The sequence below is a fragment of the Paroedura picta genome, chromosome 2 (genome assembly GCF_049243985.1).
Source record: "Paroedura picta isolate Pp20150507F chromosome 2, Ppicta_v3.0, whole genome shotgun sequence".
Taxonomy (NCBI): Eukaryota; Metazoa; Chordata; class Lepidosauria; order Squamata; family Gekkonidae; genus Paroedura; species Paroedura picta.
The window spans coordinates 83,929,379-83,941,484 of record NC_135370.1 but is presented as its reverse complement, the minus strand read 5'-3'; the positions used below and the strand labels follow the sequence as shown (position 1 = coordinate 83,941,484).

The 12,106-nt window shown below is 40.6% G+C and overlaps 1 protein-coding gene across 14 annotated transcripts in view; it reads right to left on the bottom strand.

Moving 5' to 3' along the window:
* The window catches only part of LRRC56 (leucine rich repeat containing 56), a 95,098-nt gene that overhangs the window by 9,260 nt on the left and 73,732 nt on the right, over positions 1–12,106 (bottom strand). For 13 of the 14 annotated variants that reach the window (XM_077321350.1, XM_077321354.1, XM_077321351.1 and 10 more), the window contains 6 exons: positions 11,581–11,778; positions 8,428–8,599; positions 6,955–7,149; positions 3,717–3,781; positions 1,980–2,098; positions 67–275 (listed from right to left, as the gene is read on the bottom strand). In XM_077321350.1, coding sequence (XP_077177465.1) covers positions 67–275; positions 1,980–2,098; positions 3,717–3,781; positions 6,955–7,149; positions 8,428–8,599; positions 11,581–11,778 — 958 coding nt within the window. The remainder of the gene's footprint in view (positions 1–66; positions 276–1,979; positions 2,099–3,716; positions 3,782–6,954; positions 7,150–8,427; positions 8,600–11,580; positions 11,779–12,106) is intronic. The other variant, XM_077321355.1, reaches the window with a different exon arrangement.

The window sequence follows — 12,106 nt, the reverse complement described above, 5'->3', positions numbered from 1 at the left end:
TATGAAAGGTTTCAATTAAATGGGGGGAGGGATGCTGGATTTTAAAAAGCCCTTTACATTCTCTACCTGAGGATGACTGAGAAACACCAGACTGGTAGGAAGAATCAGGAGACATCTTTTCCTTTAGGTCTTCCTTGTTCATTTCTTTAGAGTCTTCATCACAGCTGTCACTCAGGCTCCACGCCTCTTCCTCTTCATCACTGTATGTTATTTTCAGTACTTGAAGAGCCTTCTCCCTTGGGATGGTGTGTGGACACCTACCAGAAAGGTTTCGTCTACTCAATTACATTTGCATCCTGGCCTCCCATAGTGTATGTTACAACACATTTAAAACAAAGACATTAAAGCCTCCTTGTAGACAATGGGGCTCCTAGGGACATGCAAAACTGCTTCTAGCATGGACCCCCCCAAGCTCTCTCTAGGGACCCAACCAATAGCCAAAAACCTCTAAAAACTTTACACTGTCACCACCAGCAGCTGTGGAAACATTGTATAAAGGGAACATAAGATTCCCAGTATCATCTGGGGAGCTACCCCATTGTATGGCCAATGTTGTGACATTTTAAAGTCTTTTAATGGGAGTTTTAATGGGGTTTTTAAGACACTGTAACCCGCCACGAGCCATTTGGGAGTGGCGGGAAATAAATCGAAATAATAATAATAATAATAATAATAATAATAATAATAATAATAATAATAATAATAATAATAATAATAATAATAATAATAATAATAATAATAATAATAATAATAATGCATGACCTGGTTAGGCAAGTATAAGATACCCCAAAGTTATTTTGTTTACTGACTATGGAAGTAAGGAATCCAAAAGGGAGGAAATGCTACAAAAGGTGAAAGCTGAGCTGGCATGGAATTTACAGAAGCCCTTTACCCAATGACAGAAAAAGAGTTAAAGACCACCCATCAAAACATTTTGAGAATCCAAGAATCTGTCAAAAAAGTGCACCTGAAAAAAGCCTCTTCAGACCATGGGCGGGAGCTAGGGAAATTTCATATAGTTAGCAAAACATTTAAACAAGGAATTGGCAACTTTGGATGAAGAGTGGTAGACAAAAAGAGATCTCACATTTCCAGATCAACAAAAAAAGCCGTAAGCGAAGTGCAACAGGTCAGCTGATTGAAGCTCATCACGCCGATATATCTTACATTAGATGCGTAACTACCATATCCAAACAAAACTAAAAATACTTCAGAGTACATCTGTAGGTGAAGGATATGCACTAAAAGGAAGTCTTAATGCCAGTTGAAATAAAAGGATCATACAGCTCTGTTGAGTGATGCTTTGGTTTGCGCTTTGGCCACTCTGTCTTGTGAAGAAATACCGTAAGAAGAAAGAAGCCAGCAGAGGCTCCATTATATCAGAGACTCAGATAATATAGGAGCCATATGCACAGGAGCTTCCCACATTTTACACTGCAGTTTAAAATAGGAGCTTGAAGGACAAAATCCCATCCCCTAATTTTTCAATCCGTGAAGATCATTAATCCTATCCATAGGAAGGATGTGTTGGGTTGCAAATCAGTTCCCATATGGAAACCATCTGAATGTAAAAATCAAAGGCAGTTCTTCAGCATTCCACAGGGTGGCTGGAATACTTGCTTTGTTAGTGGGAACATACGGAAAACTCAACTGTCATTTTAGTCATCTGGTAATATTGAACAAAGGTAGTCCATCCAAGTGTGGGCAGGGGCTTTTGAAAGTACAGGGATTCTCTAGAGTTCACCCTGAATGGGCTGGAAGACACAGTATCAGCAGAGAGCCTTTCCTTATCCTAACTGCACCAACATACAGTTGGCCATCCAAAAAATGAATGGCAACATCCTGTTTTTTCCTCTTCCTTTAGGAATATTTTACCATGTCACAAACCTGTAATGTAAGCTAATTTGTTCCATACAGGGAGGCTTTATTACTTAACATAGTCTAGAGATTCCTGATTTAGAGACTAAATCTGAACTTACTGGTTATACTGCTCTGTCCAAATTTTCAGCTCAGCAAAGATTTCTTCAACATTTACACAGCTAGTTTCTTCAGGGTCATCTGGATGACACTGTGGCTGGAACATGTTCACTGCTGTAGACTGAAACATTGGTAGAATGTGTTAGAAGGCATTTGCAGGTCATCACTCTTCCCTGAAGGCTTTTCATTGCCTGATGGCAAGCAAATGACATATACATGTATTTGATTACATGTTCATCTTATCATGCCCATTTCTGATGCAAAGGATTTATTCTACCCATGGTCAATGCACACTGCACTGTCAGGGAGTTGCAGCTGTGCCAGGGGGGACTAAGGGAGGTCCTGTGAATTGGTACATTATGGCAGGAGGAAAGAAGAGCAAGCCTTTCCTGCTTTCCCAGGCAACCCCCATGCCCTTTCCTTATCCTAACTGCACCAACATATTGCGTGCCTCAATGTGGTGGTCTAGCAGTGCTCTTTTCTTCCTCATCAGTCATTATTGGGGAAACTGAGGAAGGGCAAGGCAGCTTATCCATCCTGGCAATTTACCCTGCCAGCTTTCACACCAGGCATCTAATATATCTAAGCCCACTATAAGTGGGAGGAGGACACCAGAAGTCCACCATGACTAAGAAACAAAATAGATGCTATTACAACTAGAAAATATTGAGCATGTGAAGTAGGGAGCCAGTGTACCATGGAATCAGGACAAGTTATGAATTTTCAGAGCACACAAAGATAATACTATACACCTCCTTTATTCCATCAGTTGAAGTCAAGCCACCAATATCCAAGGACAGCAGGTAACATACACCCCCTCCACAGCAGCACTTTATTTTTCCTTTAACAGTGAAGCGTAGTTCTTTCTTTTATGACATAAAGGAAGTTTTACCTACGTAAGTTTTACCTTATCTGAAGTGTCCCAGCTTAGCCTATTTAATTTGTTCCACATTAAATAATAAGAGCAACTGAGAACTGAATTATCCTTTCTGTACACTTCTTTGAACTGAGAGCCAGTGTGGTGTAGGGGTTAAGAGCGACAGCTTCTAATCTGGTGAGCTGGTTTTGATTCCTCGCTCCTCCACATGCAGCCAGCTGGGTGACCTTGGGTTCATCACAGCCCTGGTAAGGCTGTTCTGACCAAGCAGTCTTGCCAGAGCTCTCTCAGCCTCACCTCCCTCTCAGGGTGTCTGTTGTGGGGAGAGGAAAGGGAAGGCAAATGTAAGCTGCTTTGGGACTCCTTCAGGCAGGGAAAAGCAGGGTATAAAAAACAACCTTCTTTTCTTGGTTTGGTGCTAGAGTGTGTGAAAACAAAAGGAATTGGTGTATTAAATGAGACAGGATACCATCCAAGTGACTAAATGGAAGCTTAGTACCCCAACAGTGTGGGCCTAACTGTGTAAAGTATTATCCTGCCAATGACAATGGCAACAATCACATATTTAACATTGACAGCACATATACAGAATACAGAAATATAGTGGTTGAATCCTCGCTCAAGAACACCAGTGTTTTATAACAGGCTACTGAGACTGCATTTTTATTCAGTGCATAAGGCTTCTAAGGCCATGAAAATAGTCCTGCTAGCATGCTAATGCTCGAGCTTTGGATACAGAGGTAACAACTTGCATTACTGGTAACTATTCTCCATCATTTCTTCCCAAGTTTATGCCTAATAAATTTCTGTCACACTAGCTTCCTCCCACCCGAAAGTAAAATACATATGAAAGAAAACCTACACCTAGTTTTTGTCTCCGTGCATGAAGAGCTTTGATAGGATTTCCACATATAACTCTGCTGACACCTGGCAAAAAGAAATGCAAAATAGTTTGTTCCATTTTACAATTTCATATGCTTTTATAAAGCAGAATATCCAGTCTGCTTATACACAGAAAAAAACTAAAAAGCAACAAAAAAGTCCGTAGAACTGAACAATGGAAAAAAGCGTCTAAATATACTACAAAGGTGTGTGTAGTTTTATTTTACAAGTTCTTCATGCAAATTATACAAAAATATAGATGGAAATCCACTGATTATAAAGGGTAAAATGAAATGTCACTCAAAATGACCAATAGTATTTTGAGATTCCACAGAGGTGATGAATTTCAACTAGAATCATATTGATGTTGAACTTTGATTGGAAATTCCAAATGTTGGAGTTGGATTTCAGACTTTAACTTTAAAAGCTGAACCTTGACTGTGACAACACACAGTCAAATACAAACTGACATGACACAAAACTTCAACAATGACTCATGCTATAATTATATCAGTCTACTCCTGTTGCAGCATAACCCTGTTATAAGCATGAAGCAAAGCAGAAACAGCCTGAGGCCTTCAAAATATCATTCTCAATGGATGCTGGTAAATCATTATATAATCCCACGCTCAAAATCTGTGTAAAGCCAAAGGCTCCTTTAAATACAAAAAGCTAATTTTCTTCTGAAACTCTCTCATGTGCTCCAGTAACCAATGTAAATTTGCAATAGGATCACCAGTGGCTCTTACTTTTCTGAATCTAGCTTGAGTATCTGCCATTTCTTATTCCATATATGGTAACAGTCTTTGTTTGTAAGATTCTGACCATCAGTTTACTCATGTGAGAAATTAATGTGATGGTATAATAGTTGCTGCAGTCTTTGATGTCTCCTTGTTTTCAGAACTGGAATGTAAATTGAGCGGCCCCATTGTTTTATTTTCCATATTTATTGGAATATTCTTGTTAAGATTTTGATGGACTCAGTTTCTGTAGTTTGAAATAGGTCTATTCATTCATTTGTTTATTTATGGTCACTAACTAGCATCAGAAAATAAATAAAACCACAATAACATTATTAAAACATTTTAACAACCAAGTCACCCAACTTCAACCAAAGATTTCCACACTCTACTGCAATATAACAGAACGCCACTATATAAGAAATAGAATTATCTTTATCTGCAAGTAAAAAGTTAACTCAAAGACCATCAGTATATCTAGAGAATCTCTGTAACAAGGGTGAAATTAGACTACTTGATATCCCTATAACAATCACAATGCCATACAATATGAGCAGTCAATTTAATTGCACCCCAACATTAAGGGCACAGTCATTCCTTCATAGACACATGCTGTAATCTTCCACTAAGCAGTGCTGATGGAAATGCGTTGAACTGAGCTCTCAAAAAAGCCCAATGAAATTTAGCAAAGGTGATATGTATTAAATATGGAATGGTAGAAAATCTCTCCCAAGATTTTAATAGCCTATATGGGCTTGGAAGTATGGCAATTTTAGTTTGCAACTCAATATCCATAAGTTGTTGATAAACCAATTCTTTTGCTTGCCTATATTATCATCATCATCATCCTTTAAATTCTATCCTGCCTCCCCCCCGGGATACCATTTCTAGTAATTGTTCAGGAGCTAATCCTATTTCAAGAAGTTTGTTAATGATCTCTGTGCACCAGGTGGGTTGTGGGCTAACTGATAGGAAGAAGGGAATAAGGCCTACAGGTTGAAGATAAAGTCTCAGCCAGTAGTTAATTATTACTATCCATATCCTGGTCTCTACTTTTATCAACCTCACCTCCTGCCAAAGCATGACGTTAGCTGTATATTTTGGGACATTAAAGAGGGCTCTAAGAAAGCCTGGCTGAATTTTCTCTAAAGGAGTAAAATTACAGAAAGGGCCTAATTAGGTACCATATGTAAGTTGAGCTAATGATTTAACCCAAAACAATTTAAATGCGGTAGGAATTAAGCCACTACCCTTAGTACGATAGAATCTTAAAATAGCCACTGAGCTCCTCTGGGCAGTCAGCTACAGAGCAAATATGAGCAGTTTGTTTTCCACTATACTGAAACATTTAAAACATTTAACTTGCTCAATATGATGTTCATCTATATGACAAATAAAAAACTTTGCTCCATTATTAAAGCACATAATTTTTGTTAGGTGTTCATCCTGACAGTGTAAGGCCAAAGCTTCCAAAGACCTTTTGAGTTCCTTTTTAGTCTGTGAGAGAATCACTGCATCATCGCCTTACAGAAATAACAGTAGCCTTTTATTCACAAGTTTAGGAACATGAATATCTATTTTCAGTACGTGTTTGTTTAGTGAATCAGTATCCCAGGGGAATATCAGAGGGGGTGAGAAAACTAGGGCTGAATCTGCACTTACTTTGTTTATTCCATTGTGGATCCTGCTGAATCCAGATCGATTTGAACTCAGGTCTTCCTCCCCCCCCTCCCCATTGAAACAGAAAAGTGTTTTGCATGTGGTTAGCGAAGCTCAGAAGGGGAGGGGGGAGCCAAGCGCAGCAGGAGCCTCTTTCTTTTCATGAACCGGGGGGGGGGGGGGGGATTGGAGACAGCAGAGGAGGGAGAAAAAATCCAAGAGGCAAATCTCTACTGAGAGAAGTTTAGGGCTTCTGGAGCTTCTGCTGAGAAAAGTTAGGGCTTCGGCTTTAAGGCAAGTTAGGGCTTCCCCTTTAAGCCTGGAAACCAGGAACTGATGCTCTGGCCAATCAGGACTTCTCTGCCACAGAGTTCAGGAACAAATTCAAAACAGGCAGATTTCCACATGCTTTCTCATGCTTTCTCAATCCGATTCTTAAAATATTGAGGGTTATATCCACTCTAGGATATTGCAGGATAAAGGTGGGGCCACCCCGGATCAATCATGCTTGTTGCACAGGGAAAATTTAAATCAGATAAAATCAAAATGGAAATTGCATTCAGTGGAGATGGCAGGGACTGAATTGACCTGGGATTGGAATAAAAGCTCCGTGCAGATTCAGCCTAGGTTGCCCTGACTGGTAGTGTCTCAGATAATGTGGGTAGTAATGCTAAAACAAAAGATACCAGGTATACATGCCATTGAACAAAGTTTATGGGGAAGACAATACTTATCCTCATCTAGAAGTACTTCCATATTTTTATTAAGAGAAGCCTGTAAGTTGAAAGTGGGGGAGAACAGCACAAGGTAATATTTTACCATGTGTCAAGTCACTGGAATCATCTTCTGGCACTATCTCCTCAGACACTGTCGACTCTAAGAAGGTGCTATTACTAGAGAGTAGGTGAGCAGTAGGAGGTCTCTGCGCAGTCTGTGGTCTGGAAGCTGGTAAGAAGTTACTTGTGGCAAGTCTTCCAGCAGAACTTGGTCTTCTTGTCACTGATGGGTGAGAATCTGTGAAGGGAGAATTTCACCAAGTATGACACAGCACAGTAAACAAGAACATTATTTCCTTATCTTGAAGTTAATTCAGCATTTCTCTTCTCTCATGTTCAGCCTTTAGAACAAGAGCTGAACACATGTTCTTCAAAGCATTTCTGCATGACCCAAGAGCTCTTGAACAAGTTGATTTTCTTTATTTTATATGTCAGTGTCTATTCACTGTGATACCTTGGCAGTGCAAGGGAGTATGTAGCCATAGCTACTTATGGTCTCAGAATTCAAGACAGAAAACACATATTCACAATGAACTTTTAAAAAAAAACTAAGCACGGATGTTTTTTAGAGTCAGTTATAGATTTTCACATTTAGGTTTTACAGAAAATATACTACCAACTGTACTTTTGCTTTATTTGTTGCTATAATAATGCAGGATTTTTAAACATGGCCCAGAACAAGTTTCCTTGTCTTTCCTAGAAATTCTTGTGATCTAGAGAAAGTCTCATATAAAGGGCAGCTTCATTACAGAACACAGCACAAAACAGGTCATTAACTCCTGAACAAATGAGATACTAAGAGCTTTTGAGCCTTATTAAGTTATTTTGTAAAAAGATTGTGTCATTTAAATAAATACAGTGATCTCCCACGTCTAAGAATTTTTAGGATACTATTTTCTGGGCAATGAATTTTGCCATATGAAATGTAATGAGTAGAATAGAGAGCTTCACTCAAATGACAGTGTTACAAATTGCTGCTGTTACAATCCAAGAGCCATAGTAAACACGTTTTAGGATAAAACGGGTTTCAGATGGGTAGCCGTCTTGGTCTGAAGCAACAGAACAAAGTTTGAGTCCGGTGGCACCTTTAAGATCAAGACAATTTTATTCTGGGTATAAGTTTTTGTGTGCATGCACACCTATGAAGAAGTGTGTGTGCACATGAAAACTTATACCCAGAATAAAACTTTGTTGCAGAAATTAATTGTGAGGGCTACAGCTGTTGTTTCCAAAATGCAGCACCAGCAGCATGTGAATGAAGATTTCAGCACATCTTCCCTGTGAGCTCTTCTTTGACTTTAGGTTGCCCCTACCCTTTCCTCTCTGCTTTACAACTGTTTGACATGACCCATTTTTGAAAACGTGGTTCTGCCACTCTGTTTAGTTCTACCCTTCTACTGTTCTGCATAAACCAAAAGTTATGGTTTATGTGCCCATTCTTATTCCTGATAACAATGCTTGCCTTGCTGTGCACAGGAGAGAATAAACATGCTGTTTGCACAATAATTTAGCATACCTAAACCAGCTCCCTCTTCAACTAAATTTCCTTCTTTGATGGATTCCTTGACCATTAGCCAATCTTTGTTCATTTTACATGGAATGGCAGTTTTGTTTGCTGGTATTTCATCCAAACTCTTTAAATGAGGGATGAGTTTATTCACTTCTGCTCTGTAGTTGTAGTTTGTGACCTGGAACAGAACCGAAGTTTTTAGTGTAGTAGTCACTTTAACCATACATTCAACAAAAAGACTAAGAAATGGGCAAGAAATGCATATATACACCCCACTCTAGACAGTGCAAGTGAAGACTTGGCCTCTGATTACTGGGTCTATCCTACATGACAAAGATAACCATTGTAGATGTAATAAATACTGTAGCTATCTCTGCCATGTGCATGGATGTCAGGAAATTATTTTGTTCAAGTGGCCATCAGGGCTTGGGAGAGGCAAGCTTACTATCTAGCTGGGGAGTTGATGTGTGTGTGTGAGAGTGTGTATGTGAAAAGAAAGCAAAATACTGAGAGAGAGAGAGAGAGAGAGAGAGAGAGAGAAGACGACGACAGATTCTGTAGGGAGCCAGCTGAAGCACAAGATCTGCTGCCCTCTTGGGATCTCTTCCCTGTCACTGGTGCTAAGTTGCCTCCACCAGAGTTCTACCAAATACTACAAATACCAAATACTACAAAAATGGTACAAATCTTCAGTGTTCTGTGTCCCTAAGGGCAGTGGTCCCCAACACGCGGGCCGCAGCCCGGTGCCGGGCCATGAAGGCCGTGGCGCCGGGCTGCGGCTCCCTCTCCCCACCCCCCCCCGCAGTAAAAAACTTCCCAGGCCGCAAGCTTGCGGCCCAGGAAGCTTCTTACTGCGGGAGGGGGGGGAGAGGGAACCAGGGCCGCGCCCGCTCATTGCGCATGTGCAGCCGGGCCACGCATGCACACATGCGCCATGCACAGCCGAAATCGTGCACATGCATGCGCGTAAGTGCCACACATGCGTGATTCGGCTGCGCATGTGCAATGCGCGGGCGCGGGCGCGGATGCGCGGGCTGGCAGTTGCCCTGCCGGTCCCCAGCCTCAAAAAGGTTGGGGACCACTGCCTAAGGGAATCAACCCAGTTATGCACTAACCCTAGTCTCATCATTTGGAAGCATTTCCTTTGTTTTCTCCACAAGATGGACGCTACTTACATTCCTGATGAATTAAAACAAAACCAAATACAGTTTTGTTCAGTGTACCAAAATATTCAGCCCGTTTCTCTGAAGTATTCAGTCTTACTTCATACTGCCTATTCAACTGTTACACTAGCAATCAGATAACATGGAGAATTTTGGAGCTATTACTCCATTCTTTATCCCCAGGCATACACCTCTGTGTATGCATTTGATTTCATCCTTTCTTCTGATCCTACTCAGGCCATGGCCATGATCTCTTCACCATCGCCATGCATCTCCTGCTTCCTCTTCTGATTAGCTCGTCTAAACTCCTGCAGCTTACTTGCCTTCACATTTTTACATGGAAAGTTGCAGGTAGGTGAAAGAAACTTAAGACTCACCCTTCCTCTGCCTTAATTCACTGTGCTCTGGTCCTTCACACACTTTTCAAACCAGCTCCAATAACTGAAATAAGCTGGACTGGAGAACACAGAGAGGAAGGTAAAGGAGGGGATTTGTTCTCCATGCCTATGTGCTCTTTTATAATGATAACAACAAGAAATATCCTGCCAGCCTCTCACAATGGATGAATAAATACAGTGGCTGCCCCAAACAGACTGAGTTTGGCCCTCAGAGTAAATGGCAGAGATGGAAGGCCTGGAGGATCATTGTCCATGGGGTCGCGATGGGTTGGACACGACTTCACACCTAACAACAACAACAACAATGGTAAGGGTAAGGCTCTGCAAAACATCCTTGATGCTGGTGGGGCAGGAGTTAAAGAGCTCTTTGCTGGTGACTTATCTTGTATGGGAGATAGGGCCAAACTCCACAACAGAGAATGCTTGAGCTCTGGTGCTATGCTAGGATTTAGCAAGGGATTGACTGAGCTACACTTTATCTGTCCTTAACAAAAGGTTGTTAAAAGCAGCACTTTAAACTGTAAATTGTTTCTAGTAACTGTCTTGTGCCAAGCAACTTATTAATGCTATACAAAATTTTACCAGAACAAGCAGCGGCATTAAGCTTTGGCTGATACATTCAGATTTATGTGAAACTGAGGCTAAAATGCAAAATACTGAATCATGCACTTACAGAGAAAAAAGAACCAGTCAGGAAGGTGGAAGAAGGTACTGCTGTTTCATAGGTATGGACACTGCAACTCCCACTTTTAGAAGGGCAAAGGTGGTCCCCCTTTTTAAAGGGGGAGATATTAAATCCCCAGCAGCTGTTGACCGGTCAGTTTAAAATTGGTATCAGGAAAGTTTTGGAACTGTTCATTAAACAAGCAGTGTCTAAGCACCTAGAACAGGCTTTCTCAACCAGGGTTTTGTGAAACCCTGGAGTTTCTTGACAGTCCTCGAAGGGTTCCTGAATGGGTGGGAGTTAATTTTTAATATATATTTTTAAGCTAGCAGAAAAATCAGTTGTAAAAAAAAAATACAATGGGTGGAACTGCTATTGGTTCTATTGCAAAACCTGTGTTCCTTCTCTGCTTCCCACAGCTGATCTCTGCTTTCCCAGTGCAGTGTGCAAAGCTGAACAGATGCTGAACTAAGAAACATTTTGTGAAGAAGTGGGCAGTGACTCATGAAAGCTCTTACCCTGCCACAAGTGTTATTAGTCTTTCAGGTGCTACTGGACTCTTGCTCGTTTCCACTGCTATAAACAGAGTAGCATGGTTACCCATCTTGATCAAACGCTTAGTAGCAGTTCCTAATTCAAGGGAACTCAGGGGAGGGAAGAAACAGGATGTTTCCCAGCCTGCAAATGCTGATGATAGTGCAGCTGAGATGTGGAGTGAGTAGAGGAGCCTTTCACAGCCTTTCTTGGCTTTGAGAGAAAAAGAGCATGTCAAGCTAAATCAAGCAGATTCTGTGTACAACATCGATACGGCAACTAACTGTTCTTAAAAGCCAGCAAAAACAGCAGTAGTGAATGTAAACAAGACACTTATCACTGTTTAGAAGCAACTTAAACTATCACGTATTTTGTCATGAAATTTGAATAAGACTCTTACCTCTGAAGACTGTGGACTTGGGTTCAAGCAAATAAGGTTCCCTTCCATGGTAAGAGTAGTCAGTTTGGTACAGAGCCCTAGATAATGAACCTGACCAATGTCCTCAATGCTGTTTCCTTCTAGGTCTAGAATCTCAAGTTCTTCCAACAGGCTCACTGGGCTTAAGTCAGCAATATTGTTGTAGGCTACATAGAGTTCCTAGGGAGGAAGAAAGATTTAAGTAAGCTATAATAAGCAGAGGCACTGAATAAATGACTTCTAGTCTTTTGGATATTTCCACACAGTAGTGTTTTGGGAATTACATATATTTACATATTTAGTATCTTATTTAATATCTTAAAAAACATTCTAGATCTTTAAAATGTTTAAAGTCTGGTCCGCTTCCATGTATAGTACTTAAAATGGATAAAGTTCCCTAGAAAGAACTAATGAGTGGACGTACAAGAAAGCTAAATATAACAACAACAACAACAACAACAACAAGCCTTTAATAGGCTTTTCACTGCTAGTGAAAACAAAGGCAAAG